This window comes from Grampus griseus, assembly GCF_964374135.1.
Source record: "Grampus griseus genome assembly, chromosome: 17".
NCBI classification, from domain to species: Eukaryota; Metazoa; Chordata; class Mammalia; order Artiodactyla; family Delphinidae; genus Grampus; species Grampus griseus.
The window spans coordinates 36,723,431-36,747,092 of record NC_139011.1 but is presented as its reverse complement, the minus strand read 5'-3'; the positions used below and the strand labels follow the sequence as shown (position 1 = coordinate 36,747,092).

The window sequence follows — 23,662 nt, the reverse complement described above, 5'->3', positions numbered from 1 at the left end:
TTGTCTGCAAATATTTTCTCCCATTCCATGGGTTGTTTTTTTCATTTTGTTTATGGTTTCCTTTGCTGTGCAAAAGCTTTTACGTTTAATTAGGTCCCATTTGTTTATTTTTGCTTTTGTTTCCATTACTCTAGGAGATGGATCCAGAAAACATTGCTGTGATTTACGTAAAAGAGTGTTCTTCCTATGTTTTCCTCTAAGAGTTTTATAGTATCCAGTCTTACATTTAGATTTGTAATTCATTTTGAGTTAATTTTTGTATATGTTGTTAGAGAATGTTCTAATTTCATTCTTCTACATAGCTGTCCAGTTTTCCCAGTACCACTTATTAAACAGACTGTCTTTTCTCCATTGTATATTCTTGCCTCCTGTGTTATAGATTGACCATAAGTGCATGGGTTTATTTCTGGGCTTTCTATCCTGTTCCATTGATCTATGTGTCTGTTTTTGTGTCAGTACCATACTGTTTTGGTTACTGTAGTTTTGTAGTATAGTCTGAAGTCAGGGAGCATGATTCATATATATTTAAGAAACCAGATCATTTATCATGCAGAGTTTACCACAATTTGGATTTTGTCTGCCCTTGTTCTCTATATTTCCTTCATATAAACTAGTAGTTGGCTTTATCTGATTCAAGTTTGCTTGTTTTATTTATTTATTTTTTAGCAAGACTGTTTTGTAAAAGGTTTTATATTGTGTTCCATCAGGAGGCATATAGTGTCTGAAGGTTTCTTTTTGTGATGTTAATAGCCATTGATGCTTAATGCCTAAATTCATTGAAGGTTGCAAACAGTAATATTTTAATTCTAGTATTCTTTTTTCACATAGTAGCTGGAATATTTCTATAAAGAGCAACATTTCCTTATCTAATATTTGATTACTTAGTAGTATTGTTCAGCTAAGAAAGGTAGGATAAATCTTTTCCCTTTATTTACCCATTAAAAAAATAAGTTAGTTTTCTAGATGGGAGGAATTTTTTCATAATGTATATGCATATCAAATTATCACAATGTACACTTTAAATATCTTACAATTTTATTTGTCAATCATACCTCAATAAAACTGGGGAAAAATGAGTTACTTTTCTCAGTATTCCAGTGGTGGCCATTTAGTTGTTTTTTGCTGTTATTCTGAATTCATTACTTTTAGTGATGCTCAAATTGTCTCCTCATTACCAGTGGTAGTCTCTATAAATTGGCTTCTCTATGCTTTTAATCTTCCCTTAGTCTGAAATCCTTGCTCCCTTGTCTCAAAACATTTGGCTGTTCCCAAAAATCAGCTTTGCTGTCTCCAAGGATGAGTATATGCCATCATTGAGAATAGGAAGAAAAAAAAAAAAAGGAAATGGGCACCAAAAACGCTGCCACAATTTGGAGAAATGGAATATACTTAGTCTTCTATGATAACTGCTTAGAGGGAGAGAAGCTCATTTAGATGAGTTCAGTTCAATACATTCATTTTAGAAAACCAATTCAATTACCCTATAATCAGAACTTTTACATTGTGTTTTATTTTGGTAGGACAGTGTAGTCAAAAACAGTCAATGCTTGATTTTAAGAATATGTACATGAGTAATTACGCCCATTTCCAAGTATTAAGCACCATGAACTGCTGCTGGCTGACCAAGTCAAGGGCATGTGTCAGTCCATGTCTCTGAGCCTCCTTAGCAGTACATGGGACAGCCTACAACCAGTTCCATTTGGTGTACCATTGTTAATGGATACAGTTATGTCTGCTGCCACTGAGGTCTTTATACTTCACACCTTCAACGAAAACCTGTTGATCTCATGGTAAAGGGCAGCTTTCCAAGTTTTCTAACTCTCACACCTGTGAATACTCAGTCTCCACTCTCCATTATCATCATGAATACCTTTACTTTGACACTGTAACAAAAATCTGAATTTAAATTGCTGAATAAGAGGAAAAAATGTACTATGACCTAATAATAAAAAATATTTTTATTAGAGTTACTGTAACTCATAAAGTCAAGTTTGATTATAAATTTGGTCTTTGATTTGCATTTACGCTTCTACAGTGGTGGGGGGGAAAACCATCATTCCTGTGTCTGTACAAAGGCACCATGGCCACTGATTGTTTTCCTAGCAAGCCTTGCTTGTCTTAAAAAGAGAAAAATTGTCTTTTACAAATAAAATTCCAAAGGAAGAAGCACTTAACAAAGAATTTTTCTTTCACAAATGTTATGATTTGGGTATAACAAGCCATATTGAATCCATTGGGTTTTTGGTAATAGATTTCAAAATACTTCATAAATGTAAATAATATGATGACTAATGGGTCAAGTAAAGTTGGAACATTTTAAATGAGAAAATAGCTGGAACAGTTTTCAAGAAACTTTTCCAGTTGATGTTTGGTCCCCCACAAGGTGTGCATTAACATAAACTTAGGGGAATCACCTCTGGGGCTTGAATTCCCTCTCTGATTTCATTATTACAATATGATTCTTTTCCTTTCACTATTAAGTCATCTCTTAGGGTGATGGGAGCATAAAATAAGTGTAATTTATTTGTATTTGTCTAATCTCCTTTTAACTCAATAATCATTCCATCATTCTGTTTCCTGGTAGCTGTTCAGAAAGTTTTGAAGGGTAATTAGAGTCTAATAATTGACAGGCATGGGTTTACTTGGTAACTTAAAGATATAGAATGTGTTCTGGGGATGGTGAGAAATTAGATTTGGCAGAGAAATAGATGACTCAGCTGGGAGATTCTCTATTACTACACATTCTTAAAATCTAAACATTGAAAGTAATCCATTTATTAAAGTTCATTGAGGATTATGAAAAAAATTCTAAACCCTTTAAAACAAGAATCTGATAATAATTGGAATAAAATCCACATGAGCCATCTATGCCTGGTTCTTTATCCAGTCCTATTTCCAATTCTTGTAAAACATCATTTTATATAGCTCCCACTGTTTCTGTTGAATAAAACTTTTGTAGTCCATTCCTTTAATGTTTTCATCTCAATAATGAGGTTAGTGTTTTTCATCAGTTTTTAAAAGTATGAAAGAAGACCAGAAAATACTCAATTTTTATTTTTTTATGTTTATAAATGCCAAATTTGTTTCCATAATTTTCCCATTTGTAAAAATAATTGTGAAAATAATTTTCCTATCATTTTGAAACTACAAATTATTTACAATAATTTTCTACCCCAAAAAGTACCTGACTAGTTCAAGGATGTAAAAGTCTAGAGACACTGGGGAATAAAAGTAACAATACAAATTTGTTGAATTATCAGATGTAACAGTGACTTCATGATTTTAATTGAAGGATTCACACATGCTGAGGGACTTTACACAGCAATAAAGGGTGCTGTTGCATTTGTGGTGTTTCTCATTCTGGTGCGTGCTGCATATCTCTTGGTGGACCTGGTACTTTGAAAGGAATACCCAATATTACAGTATAGCCTCATTTTAGCTCTGCTTTTTGGGCTCTTGACCTGACTTGCCCAAACAGGACTGCCCCAGTTCTCTGTGTAAACATAGGCTGTGTTTTGCAAGGAATGTGGCTCAACACTCAAGCTCTCAGGGGGTGGGAGTGGGGGACTTGTGGCCTAGTGGAGGGCACCATGCACAGAGGTTGCACTGTATGCAAACAAACATACAGAAACCATTTAAAAGGTAAATTATTTAAATGTTTTAAATATCAACTTATTTCTTACAGAAAGTTAACATAACACCTGTATTGTGCTATATATATAGCTCTAGTAGATTTTTGAACTTTCCAAAAACTTTTATCTGCTGCTGCTCAGTGACTGAGAGATTGCATTTGTACTCCTAGGTTTAAGATCACTCAAAGAATGAAGTTTTCATGCACACATAACAGTTTGACCTAACCACACAGGAAAGATAGATCAAGTGATCAAAGTGTCCAAATAAGAAGCCCTCCTTTATCAATCCAGTGTTTTAGGAAAGAGTCATTCAGGAACCAGCCCACAAAAAGTTAACATTAAAAACTTACATTTCAATTCACTAAGCAAAAGAAATATATAAGAAATGTAAATAATTAAACTTCAAAATGATTTTTTAAAATTATCCTGTAGCATTTATTCTTCTGAAGTTATTAAAGTTTAAAATCACACTGACACTTTTGGAAAAAAACTACATGAGAGACAGAGATACAAGATACTGGTTCAGATTTTCTTATTCATAAAATTTGTTGAGTCCTGGTTAATTGTTATATATGAACTAGTGACCTAATAGAGATTCATGACTTAAAAGAACAAGACAGGCAATTTTACCTAGTTATATATTTGTCATCTCCATTTTGAGCTATTAAACTCGTACTGAATAAATACTGTGGGCTGTTCTTGATGTTGCTTTGGGAAATTGATCTTTCTGATTTCAGACTTTTCAAAGAAGTTATATTTACTAGAATAAGATAGACAGTATAGCTCAAATAGAGTCATAGTTGAAATTCACAAATATGATTAGATTTTAGTACACATTTCTTTTTCTGAATTATCAGCATTTGACTTCTACTGATAAAAAAGAACCTTTTTTTAAAATTTATTTTGTAGAGCCAAGTCACATGAAAGAATATATTCTCTCTCATAATTAAACTACTTTATTATTTTTTTAACATCTTTATTGGAGTATACTGGCTTTACACTGGTGTGTTAGTTTCTGCTTTATAACAAAGTGAATCAGTTATACATATACATATGTCCCCATATCTCTTTCCTCTTGCGTCTCCCTCCCTCCCACCCTCCCTATCTCACCCCTCTAGGTGGTCACAAAGCACCGAGGTGATCTCCCTGTGCTATGCAGCTGCTTCCCACTACCTATCTATTTTACATTTGGTAGTGTATATATGTCCGTGCCACTCTCTCACTTTCTCCCAGCTTACCCTTCTCCCTCCCCATATCCTCAAGTCCATTCTCTAGTAGGTCTGTGTCTTTATTCCCATCTTGCCCCTAGGTTGTTCAGGACCTTTTTCTTTTTTTGAGATTCCATATATATGTGTTAGCATACGGTATTTGTTTTTCTCTTTCTGACTTACTTCACTCTGTATGACAGACTCTAGGTCCATCCACCTCACTACAAATAACTGAATTTCGTTTCCTTTTATGGCTCAGTTTTATTCCATTGTATATATGTGCCACATCTTCTTTATCCATTCATCTGTTAATGGACACTTAGGTTGCTTCCATGTCCTGGCTATTGTAAATAGAGATGCAATGAACATTGTGGTACATGACTCTTTTTGAATTATGGTTTTCTCAGGGTAGATGCCCAGTAGAGGGATTGCTGGGTCGTATGATAGTTCTGTTCTCAGTTTTTTAAGGAACCTCCATACTGTTCTCCATAGTGGCTGTATCAATTTACATTCCCACCAACAGTGCAAGAGGGTTCCCTTTTCTCCACACCGTCTCCAGCATTTATTGTTTCTAGATTTTTTGATAACCATTCTGACCGGTGTGAGGTAATACCTCATTGTAGTTTTGATTTGCATTTGTCTAACGATTAATGATGTTGAGCATTCTTTCATGCGTTTGTTGGCAGTCTGTATATCTTCTTTGGAGAAATGTCTATTTTGGTCTTCTGGCCATTTTTGGATTGGGTTCTTTGTTTTTTTGACATTGAGCTACATGAGCTGCTTGTAAATTTTGGAGATTAATCCTTTGTCAGTTGCTTCATTTGCAAATATTTTCGCCCATTTGAGGGTTGTCTTTTCGTCTTACTTATGGTTTCCTTTGCTGTACAAAAGCTTTTAAGTTTCATTAGGTCACATTTGTTTATTTTTGTCTTTATTTCCATTTCTTTAGGAGGTGGGTCAAAAAGGATCCTGCTGAGATTTATGTCATAGAGTGTTCTGCCTATGTTTTCCTCTAAGAGTTCTACAGTGGCTGACCTTACGTTTAGCTCTTTAATCCATTTTGAGTTAACTTTTGTGTATGGTGTTAGGGAGTGTTCTAACTTCATTCTTTTATATGAAGCTGTCCAGTTTTCCCAGCACCACTTATTGAAGAGGCTGTCTATTCTCCACTGTATATTCTTGCCTCCTGTATCAAAGATAAGGTGACCAGGGCTTCCCTGGTGGCGCAGTGGTTGAGAGTCCGCCTGCCGATGCAGGGAACGTGGATTCGTGTCCCGGTCCGGGAAGATCCCACATGCCGCGGAGCGGCTGGGCCCGTGAGCCATGACCACTGAGCCTGCGCGTCCGGAGCCTATGCTCTGCAACGGGAGAGGCCACAACAGTGAGAGGCCCGCATACCACAAAAAAAAAAAAAAAAAAAAAGATAAGGTGACCATATGTGTGTAGGTTTATCTCTCGGCTTTCTATCCTGTTCCATTGATCTAAATTTCTGTTTTTGTACCAGTACCATACTGTCTTGATTACTGTAGCTTTGTAGTATACTCTGAAGTCAGGGAGTCTGATTCCTCCAGGTCCGTTTTTCTTTCTCAAGATTGGTTTGGCTCCTGGGGGTCTTTTGTGTTTCCATACAAATTGTGAAATTCTTTGTTCTAGTTCTGTGAAAAATGCCAGTGATAGTTTGGGAGGGATTGCACTGAATCTGTAGATTGCTTTGGGTAGTATAGTCATTTTCACAATGTTGATTCTTCTAATCCAACAGCATGGTATATCTCTCCATCTATTTGTATCATCTTTAATTTCTTTCATCAGTGTCTTATATTTTCTGCACACAGGTCTTTTGTCTCCTTAGGTAGGTTTATTCCTACATATTTTATTCTTTTTGTTGCAATAGTAAATGGGAGTGTTTTCTTAATTTCACTTTCATATTTTTCATCATTAGTGTATAGGAATGCAAGAGATTTCTGTGCTTAATTTTGTATCCTGCTACTTTACCAAATTTAGTGATTAGCTCTAGTAGTTTTCTAGTAGCATCTTTAGGATTCTCTATATAGTACCATGTCATCTGCAAACAGTGACAGCTTTACTTCTTCTTTTCCAATTTGGATTCCTTTTATTTCTTTTTCTTCTCTGATTGCTGTGTCTAAAGCTTCCAAAACTATGTTGAATAGTAGTGGTGAGAGTGGGAAAACTTGTCTTCTTCCTGATCTCAGTGGAAATGGTTTCAGTTTTTCCCACTGAGGACAATGTTGGCTGTGGGTTTGTCATATATGGCCTTTATTACGTTGAGGTAAGTTCCCTCTGTGCCTACTTTCTGCAAGGTTTTTAACATAAATGGGTGTTGAATTTTGTCAGAAGCTTTCTCTGCATCTATTGAGATGATCATATGGTTTTTCTCCTTCAATTTGTTAATATGGTGTATCACATTGATTGATTTGAGTATACTGAAGAATCCTTGCATTCCTGGGATAAGCCCCACTTGATCATGGTGTATGATCCTTTTAATGTGCTGTTGGATTCTGTTTGCTATTATTTTGTTGAGGATTTTTGCATCTATGTTCATCAGTGTTATTGGCCTGTAGTTTTCTTTCTTTGTGACATCTTTGCCTGATTTTGGTATCAGGGTGATGATGGCCTCATAGAACGAGTTTGGGAGTGTTCCTCCCTCTGCTATATTTTGGAAGAGTTTGAGAAGGATAGGTGTTAGCTCTTCTCTAAATGTTTGATACAATTCGCCTGTGAAGCCATGTGGTCCTGGGCTTTTGTTTGTTGGAAGATTTTTAACCACAGTTTCAATTTCAGTGCTTGTGATTGGTCTGTTTATATTTTCTATTTTTCCTGGTTCAGTCTCAGAAGGTTGTGCTTTTCTAAGAATTTGTCCATTTGTTCCAGGTTGTCCATTTTATTGGCATATAGTTGCTTGTAGTAATCTCTCATGATCTTTTGTATTTCTGCGGTGTCAGTTGTTACTTCTCCTTTTCATTTCTAATTCTGTTGATTTGAGTCTCTTCCGCTTTTTTCTTGATGAGTCTGGCTAATGGTTATCCATTTTGTTTTTCTTAAAGAACCAGGTTTTAGTTTTATTGGTCTTTGCTATAGTTTCCTTCATTTCTTTTTCATTTTTTCTGATCTGATCTTTATGATTTCTTTCCTTCTGCTAACGTTGGGAATTTTTTCTTCTTCTTTCTCTAATTGCTTTAGGTGTAGGGTTAGGTGGTTTATTTGAGATGTTTCTTGTTTCTTAAGGTATGACTGTATTGCTATAAACGTCCCTCTTAGAACTGCTTTACCTGCATCCCATAGGTTTGGGTCGTCGTGTTTTCATTGTCATTTGTTTCTAGGTATTTTTTGATTTCCTCTTTGATTTCTTCAATGATCTCTTGCTTATTAAGGAATGTATTGTTTAGCCTCCATGTATTTGTATTTTTTACAAATTTTTTCCTGTAATTGATATCTAGTCTCATAGCATTGTGGTTGGAAAAGATACTTGATACGATTTCAGTTTTCTTAGATTTACCAAGGCTTGATTGTGACCCAAGATATGATCTATCCTGAAGAATGTTCCATGAGTACTTGCGAAGAAAGTGTATTCTGTTGGTTTTGGATGGAATGTCCTATAAATATCATTTAAGTCCATCTTGTTTAATGTATCATTTAAAGCTTGGGTTTCCTTATTTATTTTCATTTTGGATGATCTGTCCATTGGTGAAAGTGGGGTGTTACAGTCCCATACTATGATTGTGTTACTGTCAATTTCCTCTTTTATGGCTGTTAGTATTTGCCTTATGTATTGAGGTGCTCCTATGTTGGGTGCCTAAATGTGTACAATTGTTATATCTTCTTCTTGGATCGATCCCTTCATCATTATGTAGTGTCCTTGTTTGTCTCCTGTAATAGTCTTTGTTTTAAAGTCTATTTTCTGATATGAGAACTGCTATTCCAGCTTTCTTTTGATTTCCATTAGCATGGAACATCTTTTTCCATCCCCTCACTTTCAGTCTGTATGTGTCTCTAGGTCTGAAGTGGGTCTCTTGTAGACAGCATATATACGGGTCTTGTTTTTGTATCCATTCAGCCAGTCTATGTCTTTTGGTTGGAGCATCTAATCCATTTACATTTAAGATAGTTATCGATATGTATGTTCCTATTTTCATTTTCTTAATTGTTTTGGGTTTGTTATCACAAATCTTTTCCTTCTCTTGTGTTTCCTCCCTAGAGAAGTTCCTTTAGAATTTGTTGTAAAGCTGGTTTGGTGGTGCTGAATCCTCTTTAGCTTTTGCTTGTCTGTAAAAGTTTTAATTTCTACGTGGAATCTGAATGAGATACTTGCTGGGTAGAGTAATCTTGGCTGTAGGTTTTTCCCCTTAATACTTTAAATATGTCCTGCCACTCCCTTCTGGCTTGCAGAGTTTATGCTGATTGATCAGCTGTTAACCTTATGGAGATTCCTTTGTACGTTATTTGTTGTTTTTCCCTTGCTGCTTTTAACATTTTGTCTTTGTGTTTAATTTTTGATAGTTTGACTAATATATGTCTTGGTGTGTTTCTCCTTGGATTTATCCTATATGGGACTCTCTGTGCTTCCTGGACTTGATTAACTATTTCCTTTCCCACATTAGGGAAGTTTTCAACTATAATCTCCTCAAATATTTTCTCAGTCCCTCTCTTTTTCTCTTCTTCTTCTGGGAACCCTATAATTCGAATGTTGGTGTGTTTAATGTTGTCCCAGAGGTCTCTAAGACTGTCCTCAATTCTTTTCATTTTTTTTTCTTTATTCTGCTCTATAGTAGTTATTTCCACTATTTTATCTTCCAGGTCACTTATCCGTTCTTCTGCCTCAGTTGTTCTGCTATTGATCCCTTCTAGAAATTTTTTAATTTCATTTATTGTGTTTTTCATCACTGTTTGTTTGCTCTTTAGTTCTTCTAGTTCCTTGTTAAACATTTCTTATATTTTCTCCATTCTATTTCCAAGATTTTGGATCATCTTTACTATCATCATTCTGAATTCTTCTTCATGTAGACTGCCTATTTCCTCTTCATTTGTTAGGTCTGGTGGGTTTTTACCTTGCTCCTTCATCTGCTGTGTGTTTCTCTGTCTTCTCATTTTGCTTAACGTACTGTGTTTGGGGTCTCCTTTCTGCAGGCTGCAGGTTCATAGTTCCCATTGTTTTTGGTGTCTGCTCCCAGTGGCTAAGGTTGGTTCAGTGGGTTGTGTAGGCTTCCTGGTGGAGGGGACTAGTGCCTGTGTTCTGGTGGTTGAGGCTGGATCTTGTCTTTCTAGTGGGCAAGTCCACGTCTGGTGGTGTGTTTTGCAGTGTCTGTGGCCTTTTAATGATTTTAGGCAGCCTCTCTGCTAATGGATAGTGTTGTGTTCCTGTCTTGTTAGTTGTTTGGCATAGGGTGTCTAGCATTGGAGCTTGCTGGTCGTTGAGTGGAGCTGGGTCTTGGGGTTGAGATGGAGATCTCTGGGGAATTTCACCATTTGATATTATGTGGAGCTGGGAGGTCTCTTGTGGACCAGTGTCCTGAAGTTGGCTCTCCCACCTCAGAGGCACAGCCCTGACACCTGGCTGGAGCACCAAGAGCCTGTCATCCACACAGCTCAGAATAAAAGGGAGAAAAAAAAGAAAGAGATAAGAAGGTAAAATAAAATAAAGTTATTAAATAAAAAATAATTATTAAAAAAAATTTTTTTAAGTAATAAAAAGAAAGAAAGAAGAGAACAACCAAACCAAAAAACAAATCCACCAATGATAACAATCACTAAAAACTATACTAAAAAAAACAAGAAAAAAACGGACAGAGAGAACCCTAGGACAAATGGTAAAAACAAAGCTATACAGACAAAATCACACACAGAAGCATACACATACACACTCACAAAAAGTGAAATAGGGAAAAATATATATATATTGTTGCTCCCAAAGTCCACCTCCTCAATTTGGGATGATTCGTTGTTTATTCAGGTATTCCACAGATGCAAGGTACATCAATAAACTACTTTGGCTGGTGCCAAACTGACCTTTGCTTTTGAGTTTTACTGGTTTAACTACTCTAGCCAGCTGTTAAATTAAAGCCTCCAATTTTCATCTGCCACACTTTTTTGTATTAGTAAGATCAGGAATTGTCCTATGGCTTCCGTAACCTTTAGGAGTAGCATTCCATCTTTTTCACCTTTTGCAGAAAGGCCATCCTGATCTCACAGTTAAAGGTATTAGCATAAGTGTTCTATTTCCTTGTTGAAGGGGCCATGGAGAATGAAAAGGAAACCTGAAAAACTTACCCAGTACAGAGTTGGTTAACACTTAGGCCTAAGGTGGGCTTCCCCTACACATAAGGACACATTCCAACCCTTTAGCCTTTTGAGAAACACATGTGAGGGTAAAAAATAAATGGAGTGGAAAAAACTGTCCTGTCATGCATATGACAAAGTCATTGAAATAATTTTGTTTATTTTTTAAATTAATGTGCAGTAAAATTGTCCTTCGTTGGTGCACAGTTCTATGAATTCTAATGAATAGATTCGTGTAACCACTACCACAGTCAAGGTACAGAACAGTTCTACCATCTTAAAAAACTCTCATGATATTCCTTTGTAATCACACCTCCCCCTAAATCCTAATCTATGATAATTACTGCTCTCCATCACTTTAGGGTTTTTGTTTATTTGTTTTACCTTTTTAAGAATGTCATACAAATGTAATCATACAGCAGGTAACCTTTTCAGACTGGCTTCTTTCACTCACATACTGCCCTTGAGATTCAGTCAAGTTGTTGTATCTATCAGTAGTATCAATACATTCCTTTTTATTGCTGAGTAGTATTCCATTTTGTAGATGTACTGTAGTTTAAGAATTCATCCATTGAAGGATATATAAATTGTTTCCAATTTTGGTGATTATGAATAGAGCCACTTTAAACATTTGTGTATAAGTTGTTGTGTGATTGTAAGTTTCAATCCTCTATGATAAATACCTAGGTGTGGGATTGGTGGGTCGTATAAGTCATAAGAAATTACTAAAATGTTTCCAAATAGCCTGTATCATTTGACATTCCCACAGCAATGTATGAGAGTCCCACTAGTTCCATATCCCCTCTGGCAGTTTGTGTTATCAGTATTTTTTATTTTAGCCATTCTAATAGGTGGTTCGTCGTCATTTTTATTTGCACTTTTCTAATTACTAATGATGTTGTATATCTTTATATGTGCTTATCTGCCGTTCATATATCCTTTTGGTAAAGTGTCTGTTCAAGTCTTTTGCTTATTTTAAAATTAGCCTGTTTGTTTCTTATTGTTGAATTTGGAAGTTTTTTGTATATTCCGGATACAAGTCTTTTGTCAGATATGTGACTTGCAGATATTCTCTCCCAATGCATAGCTTGTCTTTTCATTCTCTTAACACTACTTTTTACAGAGCAAAAGTTTTTAGTGTGAAGTTTTTTCAAATGAATCATGCTTTTTTGGGTACTGTATATAAGAATTCTGCCTAACTTCAGTACTCATAGATTTTCTCCTGTTTTCATCTTAAAATGTTTTATATTTTACATTTTATATTCAGATCTATGATTCATTTTTAGTTAATTTTGGATAAAGTATAAAGTTGAGTTCAACTTTTTTCTTTCTTTTTGCAGGGGGGGCATGAGGATGTATGACACTATTTGCTGATAAAACTCTCTTCACTGAACTGCCTTTGCAACTTAAAAAAAAAGTCATTTCACAATATTTGGTTGGCCTCTATAATCTGGATTCTCTGTTCTGTTCTACCGATATACATGTATATAACTTCTCCAGAATTATACTGTATTGATCATAGTAGCTTCATAGCAAGTCTTAAAATTAGGTAGTGTAAGTCCTCCAATGTCATTCTTCTATTTCAAAACTGTTTTAGCTATTCTAGTTCCTTTGCTTTCCTGTATACCTTTTAGAATCAGCTTTTCTATATCTACAATAAATACTGCTGGAATTTTTATTGGAATTGTGTTAAATCTATAGATCAATTGGGAGAGATTTTATGTCTTTACTATTTCGAGTCTTCCAATCCATGAATACGTTATGTATACAGTATATCTCTCCATTTACTTAGGTCTTTAATGATTTTTCAACATATAGATTCTCTACGAGTTTTATCAGATTTGTACCTAAGTATTTATTTTATTTGGAGCTTTTATAAATATTATTTTTTGTTTAAATTTTACTCCAACTGCATATTGCTGGTTTGTAGAAACTCAACTGATTTTGTGTGTGTGTGTGTGTGTGTGTGTGTGTGTGTGTGTGTGTGTGTGTGTGTGTGTGGTACACAGGTGTCTCACTGCTGTGGCCTCTCCCGTTGTGGAGTACAGGCTCCAGATGCGCAGGCTCAGCGGCCATGGCTCACGAGCCCAGCCGCTCCGCAGCATGTGGGATCTTCCCAGACCGGGGCACAAACCCGTGTCCCATGCATTGGCAGGCAGACTCTCAACCACTGCGCCACCAGGGAAGCCCTCAACTGATTTTTGTGTAGTGGTCTTGTATTCTAAAATCTTGTCAAGTTCACTTAGTAATTCTAGGAGCTTTTCTGAAGATTTCATGGAGTTTTCTACATGGACAATCATGTCATCTGCGAATAGACATCATTTTATGTCTTTCTTTCCAATCTTCATGCCTTTTATTTCTTTTTCTTGCCTTATTGAGCTGGTTGGGAGCTCTAGGATTAAATACAGAGTATGAGTAGTGAGAATGAGTATCATTGCCTTGTTTCTGATCTTAGGGGAAAAGCATTCAATCCTTCATGATTAAGTATGACATTACCTATAGGTTTTTCATCTGTGAACTTTATCAGGTTAAGGAAGTTTCCATCTATTGACAGTTTGTTAAGAGTTCTTATCATAAATGGATATTGGTTTTTTAAAAGCTTTTTCTGCATCAGTTGATATGATCATGTTTTATTGTTTTGTAAACTGGTAATACCATTACTTTGATTGATTTTCTAATATTGAACCAGCCTTGTAGTCCCAGGATAAACCCCTCTTGGTTGTGGTATATTATTAGTTTCTTATGTTACTTGATTTTTTTAAATTTATTTGGAGGATTTTTATTTTTATGTCTCTGTTTTTTAGGGATATTGGTCTGTAGTTTTCTTTTACTGTCTCTGTCTAGTTTTGGTATCAGTAATGATGGTTTCATAAAATGAATTTAGGAGTATTGTCTCCTATTTTCTGTGGTACAAGAAAAAGAAGGAAAAAATGAGGCATTTTCTTAGTCCCTGCGGGCACTAGGAATTCCCTTCCCATTACTGAAGCCAGAAATAGAGGGTGTCCCCTACTACTCCCTCTATCCACACCTGATGCCCACCTTCAGGTTTTGGGCTGCCCCAGGCTATGGAATATCAGAAGAAAAATGAGAAACACACTACCTTTTGGTGGTATTTTAAAATCTAGTTATCTTCCCCAGTCTACCTGTTAACATTTACTTTTCAAGATCCTCAAATAGCTGCTCTGTGTAGGTTGTTTTTGTTGTTTCCTTTTGTTTTTTGTTGTTTTTGGTTTTTTTTTAATTAAGCTTTGTGCTTATTTTTTTAATTTATTTTATTTATTTATTAATTTTGGCTGCATTGGGTCTTTGTTGCTGCACGCAGGCTGTCTCTAGTTGTGGCGAGCAGGGGCTGCTCTTTGTTGCAGTGCACAGGCTTCTCACTATGGTGGCTTCTCTTGTTGCGGAGCACGGGCTCTACAGTGCAGGCTCAGTAGTTGCGGCGTGTGGGTTTAGTTGCTCTGTGGCATGTGATATCTTCCCGGACAAGGGCTCGAACCCATGTCCCCTGTATTGGCAGATGGATTCTTAACCACTGCGCCACCAGGGAAGCCCTCTGTATAGGTTTTTTAGCTGTAATCTCTCCAGATATTATAGCTGTATAAAGTGGGAGAGACAGGGCTCCATCTTTCCTGGAACCCTGAAGTAATTTTTAAAGAGAGGGAATTGGCAACTAACAAAGAGAAGAGCAAAGTATATTAGATATTTTTGCTCTGGGGGGAAAAGGTGAAAGAAGCTAGGACAAACATTCCTAGGCCTTGAAACTTCATTTATGATCACATTAGAAACAGGAAATATTATGTGGGTAAATATGCGTATGGAGTTTGTGTTAGTTTTTTATTGATGCATAACAAATTACCACAAATGTAGTGGCTTATAGCAATACAAATTTATTATCTCAATCCTGCAGGTCAGAAGTCCAGTTGGGTTTAGCTGTATTCTCTGCTCAGAATCTTACAAGGCCAAAATCAAGGTGTCCGTTGGGCTGGGCTCTAATCTAGAGGCTCCAGGGAAGAATCGACTTAGAAATTCATTCCATTTGTTTGCATAATCCAGTTCCTGTGGCCATAGGACTCACGTCCCTAATTCCTTGTTAGCAGCTGGCCAGTGCTTCCTTCCCTCAGCTTTAGGGTGCCCATTCCTTCTCACATGACCCCTACCATCCTCAAAGCAGCAATGACATATCATAGACCCCTTCTCACGTTTCAAATCTTTCTGACTTCCCCTTCTTCCTCCTTCATGTACTTTTTAAAGGGCCTGTATAATAGATCAGGCCCACCAGATAATCTCTGTGTTAAATTCAATTTACCTGGGATTTTTATCACACCTATAAAAATCCCTTTCAGCATAGCAGTACCTAGATTAGTGTTTGATTCAATAACCAGGGGAGAGGAATCTTGGGAGAAGGGGGTCATCTTCAGAATTCTGCCTATCATAGAACCAGATTAGAAAGTTTCAGGGTGCTCCAACATGAACTGACCAAACGTGTACTTCATGCTGAGTTTGAGGCCCAATGCTAAGTATTAAAGATGAAAAATGTACACTCAAGGATCTTCTCTATTGGTGAGAGACATAATCTCATAAAAAGATACTTATGCAGGGCCAGCTTTGTGGAACTACTTCTTGGAGAACATGCTGAGCAGTATCCTGAAGATTATGCATTAGGCAAAGAAAAGGTATATTAGACAAAGGAGCAACATGATCAAAGGTCTTGGGGTATGACATAGCATGGGCTGGGGGGAGTGGGCTCTATAAACTCTTTGATATTTCTGGAGCTTTAATATTTGAGGTGAGCAACGGCTGCAGATAAGGAAAGGCAAGACCTTTTTTTCCATTCTAAGGAGCTTCATCTTTTATCCCATAGGTAAAGAAGAGCCATTAAAGAGTTTTAAGCAATAGTGAGCCAATCAGGATCACATTAGAAACAAATCATTTGGAAATTACTCTGGAGACTGGATTAACAGGAATCGGTCTAGACAGAGAAACCTTTTAGGAGGCTTTATATTAGCTGAGCAATATCAAAGGCATGGAGGGAAAACCTGGGGAGTGGCTGGAATGCTCGAGAGAAGGAGATTCGATTCAAGCAATATTTTGGAAGTAAAATTGACAGAACTTAATCACTGAGTGGGTTTGGACCAGGAAAAGAGGGAATGAAATGAGTCAAAAAGTCAGATTTTTTATTTGAGCCAGTTGGTAGATTAGAGTCATTAACTGAGACAGGGAATATAGCATGTGTGAGAGGAGGTAATGGATTGTTCTGGATGAAGTGATTTGATGAGCTTGTGGGAGTTCAGTAGGAAGGAAAAAATCATTCATTTTTTTTTTCCTTCACTACATCATAAAATGTTTGTTTTGTACTTCCAGTGGACCAAACAGTAGTTTCGGCACTCAGAATATTAAGATGTAGAACAGTCCTTATTGTTCAGGAGTTCACAGTTAGCTGGACTATGACAGATACCTAAGCAGTAACTATAAAAATAATATGAATAGGTACCTGATGATGGTACAATAAACAGGACATTCTGAAAGCAGTGGATGAGAGGCACCTCACTTGGCCTCAGGGGTCAAGAAAGACTTCCTGGAGTCTTTGAGACTCAAGGACTGAGTCTCAAAGGACAAGTTAGACAACTAAGCAGAGGTATAGCTTTTCTGGCTTTTTGTTTGTTTGTTTCCTGTGTCACTGGGACTACCATACCTGAGATACAAGGATCCATATTGAGATAGTAGTCAACAACTCTCATATATACCATTCCATGGATGTTTTGCCAGTTTACAGTCGGGGAAAAGGGATCCCTTAGGCTCAGCAGTTAGTATAGGTGGATATTTGGGCAACTTCCTGAGTAGGTCAATAAACTGTTTCTATGGCTACTTCTGACGCTTAGTTTCAATCTCACGTTATGAATCCAGGCAAAAGCAGGTAGCTTCTGGCCCCGACATCTGAGTCTTCTTTCTGCTTTAGCTTTGTCTTGTTTTCCCGTTGTTGCTATCATCTGTTAAGATTGTTTGTTTTTTTCACTGTGGTAAAAGGTGGTATTATTTTCTGTGAGGCCACAGAATTTCGAAGCCCTCATAAAAGAATTTGCAGGCAGAGCCGGACAGTGTATGAATCATTTGAATCATCCAATTTCCCTAAAATATTTGCCCACCAGCCTCTTTGAGTACCCCAAATTCTACAAGTCAAAAATAATTCCTTTCAAAGATGGTGCTGGTGTAGGGGCTTCCCTGGTGGCGCAGTGGTTGGGAGTCCGCCTGCCGATGCAGGGGACACGGGTTTGTGCCACGGAGGGGCTGGTCCCGTGAGCCATGGCCGCTGAGCCTGCGCGTCCGGAGCCTGTGCTCCGCAACGGGAGAGGCCACAACAGTGAGAGGCCCGCGTACGGCAAAAAAAAAAAAAAAATGGTGCTGGTATAACTGGATTTCTGCAGGCAAAAAAAAATTAAGTTGGACCCATACCACACAAAGCACAAAAGTTAATTCAAGAGCAATCATAGACCTACATGTAAGAGGTAAAACTATAAAACTTGTAAAAGAAAGCATAACTGTAAATCTTTGTGACCTTGGGTTAAGCAATGTTTTTGTTTTGTTTTGTTTTATAAATTTATTTTATTTGTTTATTTTTGGCTGCGTTGGGCCTTCGTTGCTGTGCACGTGCTCTCTCTAGTTGCGGCGAGCGGGGGCTACTCTTCGTTGCGGTGCACGGGCTTCTCGTGGCGGTGGCTTCTCTTGTTGCGGAGCACGGGCTCTAGGCACACGGGCTTCAGTAGTTGTGGATCACGGGCTCTAGAGCACAGGCTGAGTAGTTGTGGCTCATGGGTTTAGTTGCTTCGCGGCATGTGGGATCTTCCTGGGCCAGGGTTCGAACCCGTGTCCCCTGGATTGGCAGGCAGATTCTTAACCACTGCACCACCAGGGAAGCCCCCTAAGCAATGGTTTTTGGATATGACACCAAAAGCACAAGCATAATAATAGATCTGTTGGACTTCACAAAACTTAAAAACTTTCATGCTGCAAATCATACCATCCAAAAAACTGAAAAGACAGTCCACAGAATGGGAGAAAATATTTGCAAATCCTATATCTCATAGGGACTTGTATCCAGAATATATCAACATAAAAGACTCATTGTATTTAATAAAAAGACAAATAACCCAATTTAAAAATGAGCAAAGGGTGTGAATAGACATTTCTCCCAAGAATATATACACATAGCCAATAACATTAATGCTCAACATCATTAATCATTAGGGAAATACACATCAAAATCACAATGGGATACCACTTCATACCCGCTACAACTGAAGAAATGAAGAAATGCTCAACATCATTAATCGTTAGAGAAATACACATCAAAATCACAATGGGTTACCACTTCATACCCACTAGGATTGCTGTAATCAAATATGACCCAGCAATTCCACTTCTAGGTAGATACCTAAAAGAATTGAAAACATGTTCACACAAAAAAAATTTGCACATGAATGTTCATAGCAGTATTATCCATAATAGCCAAAAAGTGGAAACAACCCAAATGTTCATAAACTGATAATGGATAAACAAAATGTAGTATATCCATATGATGGAGTATTAGTCAGCCATCAAAAGGAATGACATACTGGTGATACATGATTCAACACAAATGAACCTTAAAAACTTCTACTATGTTAACTGAAAGAAACCAGACACAAAAAGCCAGATTTTGTGTGATTCCATTTATATGAAATGCCCAGAATAGGCAAATCTATAGAGACAGAAATTAGCTTACTGGTTGCCTGAGTGCTGGAAGTGGGGAATGGGTAGGGACCACTAAGTGGCATGGGAACTTTTTTTTTCCCCTGGTGGTGGTAATAATGTTCTGGAATTAAATAGTGGTGATGATTACACAATCTTGTGAGTATACTAAGAACCATTGAATTGTGTACTTTAAATAGGTAAATTGTATGATATGAATTAATATGTCAATAAAGATGTTAAGAAACATAATTCCTTTAAATTAGGGTGTTGTCCTGTTTAAATGAATGTAGGGAGCAGGGAACATTTTAGTATTGCAGAAGGGTGACTCAGATGTCTGACCCTTTCCAGTGGACAACTGGCTAGAAGCAGGACTCTCAGAGTTTGCTTAGTCTGATTAAAGAAACACCAGGAAAGGCACACTTAAAAGGGATGGTAACCTGAGCGAGCCTGGGTAGCCAGGAGGAAACTCTAAGGTGCTGACGTCTGAGGAAGATGAGAAGAGGTCCTCCTATTGAAAACAGACAGAATATTAACTTAATCTGCTTGATAACTTTGTTCTTCCTAGCTTTATCTGTGATTATGTCTTGTATTACATCAGGCTCCAGTGAAAAGAATACTCGTTAGGTTCAGTTAAACTCAACCATTTATTGAACACATACATATGAGAAACACACTGTGCCAGGCACTGGGTATAAACATGAGTAGCATGCTCTGCCTTGACAACCCTTACAGTCTTATGTCTTATTGATAATAAAAACAGAAGTGAGAAGGCAAAAACAGAAATGATAGGGCCTAGTTAGTTTTAATGTCAGGTGACTAAGTGAGTAAGTGGCAAATAAGGACAATGTCCGGTGGATGATACATGTAAAATGGATTTTAAGAAATCTCAGTCTTACATTGGATGAGATATTTGAAACTTTATCAACACAGAGTCCAAGGAAAGATGTAGGGACTCTTCTGGGTTTTAGTGGGTCACAGAGGGGAAACAAATGCATATACTTTATCAGAGAGTGGTAGGGGAGGCTACTTCAGTTAATCAGTTGGACAAGTATTTATTAATACCAGTGTTCGTGTCAAACGTTGTGCTGGGTACTAAAGGAAGCCCTTTTAACCTCGGAAGAAAGAATGTCAGTTCATTAACAAACTGGAAAGGCTGCTTAATTTTACCTCAGAGTGGGAGGGCAGAGGTAGATGTCCGTGTGTGGCCTTTGCTCTGTCGGGAACAGACAGACAGTCACATGGATTGAGACAGGAATGTAGGCATGTAAGTAGTCCAGGGAAACTGTTCCTTCAAGTAACTACATGGAAAGGTTAGGTGGTAAGTAAAAGAATTATAACATCTGACATCCTAATGAGTCCACAGTACAGGTTGGGAAACTGAAATAGGAGCTTGACAGGGAAGTAAAGGCTTATTTTCAATAGGAGAGCTTCAGTAATTTTCTTATCCTTTTCAATTCTATAGCAGACATCAACTTGGATATATCAAAGCCTTTGAAAGCAAACCTGAGTTTTACCAAGCTGGATCAGATAAACCATTTTTTAAAGAAGATAAAAAGTGCACACAGCAAAGAGACCTCAGCCCTGTCAGACACCATGCTGAATAAGGATGAGCTTCCAGCCTCCAAATGTTACCGTGGAAAGTTGTCTAAGCTTAAAGTTCATGGTGATGGAGCACAAAAGATTCCATTTCAAGAAAACGTGTGGAGAACGGTTTCCTGCTTTCAAAAAATTTCTGTTCATACTACTCAGATTGTGGTCTCCATGGAAACTGTCCCCCATCCTAATAAACCGTGCCTGTTAGCATCTTTATCAACCCTCAGTGGAAGCCTTAATATCAAAGCAGCGCAAAAAGTGCCTGGTAAGTCACAGAAAAGGGGAGAGGGAGATGACAATGACTTGTTAACATCTAAAACTGCATAATGTTGAAGATTTATATTAAATAGAGTTTAAAAGTTTCAAGAGCCATTAGAGATTGGGAACATTTCTGGTTTGTTGCCTTATTTTAAAGAAAATGGTATAACAAATCAGTTAAGCCTAAGTACGTTACTGCGGTAAACTAAACCGTTCCTATCTACCTCTTCAGGCATGTTCCTACAGATGTCTTTGTAACTGTTCATTCCTAAATTTCTTTTTACCTAAAATAGCTGTAGTGGAAGAACAGAGTATATATCAAGTTTTGAGAGCCATTAGAACAGTAGCTTTTAAAGTGTGGTCTCAGAAGCAGCAGCAGCAGCAGCATCTGGGAACTTGTTAGAAATGCAAATTCTCAGGCTCTACCCCTGACCTCCTGAATCAGAAAGTCTGGGCATGGGGCCCAGAAAAGTGTGTTCCAACAAACCCTACAGGTGATTCCAACGTGCTACATTAAGTTACTGGTAACAATTTATTTAAAAAAGAAAAATTGCTCTGGTGGCAGGAATGCTGCACAAAATGTGATAGAAGCCAAGGTTCAGCTTTGAAAAGACAATGCCACTGAGGACTATCATGTAGCAACACTTGCAAGGAAAGGCCATGCTTCAGTGCCTGGCTGAGCAAGGGAGCCCTGGACTTGGCAACTGAATGTCCTTGATGGGTGGAGAGGTGAGAAACTAACAGGCAGTGACATCTACATTTTCCTCAACTGTTATGTGCTTTTTCACACTGAATCAAAAAGGGTAGGCAGAAGGAATGTGAGGGGAAGAGAAAAGACAAGGTACAGGTGGGGAATAACCATTTTCCTTCACAGAAACTGCTACTGTTAAAGTTCAGGGCATGAGGCCAGAAATTTTACTTTGAAAGTAAAAGTAGCAAAAGGAAAACATTTTTTTCCACTTTAATTTTCAGGAAAGAAGTGGGGCTAGAGGATAGTGCTGGGGATAAAGTAAATCCTGAAACTAGGCAACTTAGTTGCTTACCAAAAAGTAATTAAGTGGCAGCTGGAGACTAACTGTATAGCCAGTTTGGGCACAGTAGTTGAAGAGATAAAGAAGGAGTTTTGTAGTTGAGAAGTATGAATTTTAGGCCAAAAAAATAAATGATTGATTTCTTTCTCATCAGAAATATTTGTGACCAAGCCAGCTAAAAGCACTGTATTTTTTTTATTGTCTTAAAAGTTGGAAATGAAAAATGTAAGGTCCATGGGACATGAAAAGACTATGAAGCACTGGAGGCTACAATGTCTGATTTATCCACAAATAAATTACAACCCAGACAACGCTGGGGCCATTCCCACGCCTTTTCAGTTTTACCTTAATCATAGTAAGGAAGGGTTAGGACTCAAACAGAATGAAAGCATTTAACATGTACTGTACTCAATTCTAGGTCCTTTTCTTTATTCATCCTCGTTTCTTGTTTCATTCATTTGCTACTCATATTTTATCTAATTTTAATAGTGTCTATTCTCAGTAAATATCTCTAAAATATAATTAAAATCCTCTCACTGAGCTTTACAAGATAGTAGATTCATTCTGGTTTTGTAACTTGTTTTTTCCCTTTATGCTAGTACCCTTACTCCTTTTACAGTTATACTCTTAAATCTAGTTAAATGCAGAAGTAGAAACTATAGCTTTGACTAAGACATACTTGGTATAACTCTGCGTTATGTAGTGTCCTGCAAATGTTCTAAAGTAGTTATTTGCATCAACTAATCAGATCAAATTGAAATTAGCCATTTAATTAATAGAAACAGTTTTATTATGAGAGTATAACAAACACCAAATCTGTTTACTCTACATTTCTGCTTGATGTGATGGCATGCTCAAATGTTTAAAAGATAACAAAGTCAGCAAAATAATAATAAATTATAATTAAGTGAAGTAACATGGCAAGTTCTAGTTATTGCTGTAGAATGATTTCTAGGAAATTATAATTAAGAAATTACTACGTATTTTTCAGAAATTGATTTTTAACAAAGGAAAACTTTTTAAAAGTAAAATAAAATTTAAGCTTTGAACATTAATTTCATTGTATATTTGCATATCTTAAAAATTCAGGCTTTGCAACTTGGATGAAATATATGCAAATGTTTACTTAAGGTATATTTTTAGTAAGTGGTAAAAAATATATCTTAGCAAAAAAATAAAATAACCGTCCTACCAGTAGTCATATTTCTTTTTGTATTTTTCAAGTGAAATCGCTCTGTATTCAACCCAAAATTTTTCTAGTGTATCTTTGAGTTCAGTGGAGTTAATGTCAGATTTTTATAGTTTGACTCTAATACAGTTATACTGAACTGTGTCTTTGATTTTACAGTTTATGTAACTATTGTGACCATCTGCAGCAGCTGCACTTTTCAAATTATTTGCTGAACCAAATTGAGCACAGTGACAAAAGTAGTCATCTCAGATGTACTATTAAACAGAGAAAGAAAAAGGAGCATTGCCTTGGTACAGCATAGCCATCTGCTGTACAGATGTTATTGTATAGAATGACTTAAGATAAAATAATTGTAGAAAATTTTCATTAAAACCTCAACAATTTGCACTTGTTTATGCGAATCTGCATAACTCCCCAATGAGACAACACACTTGGGGTTTCTTTGGTTCTCACTCACTTTCTCTTTGATCCTTTTTGATGTGCTGACTTTAATAAACACAGTCAAAAACATTGTGCAAAAAACATCATGGAAAAAACTACAAAGGAACAATTATAGCAGCAGAAACTACTCTAATCCCTAACTTACGCAAGCTATTTTTAGTGAAATATTTTTTTTAACACTCTTTATATGACAATGTTATATAAACAGGGTAAAGCTGTCCTTTCCAGATGAGTTTTAATTTAGGAGCTGAAATAGATTTGTAATGCTAGAGGAATCTTATGTTCTAA

General features: G+C 36.9%; 1 protein-coding gene across 1 annotated transcript in view; it reads left to right on the top strand.

Moving 5' to 3' along the window:
• The window catches only part of VPS13B (vacuolar protein sorting 13 homolog B), an 803,413-nt gene that overhangs the window by 595,961 nt on the left and 183,790 nt on the right, over nucleotides 1–23,662 (top strand). Inside the window, exon 36 of the mRNA XM_082674491.1 lies at nucleotides 20,322–20,717. Coding sequence (XP_082530617.1) covers nucleotides 20,322–20,717 — 396 coding nt within the window. The remainder of the gene's footprint in view (nucleotides 1–20,321; nucleotides 20,718–23,662) is intronic.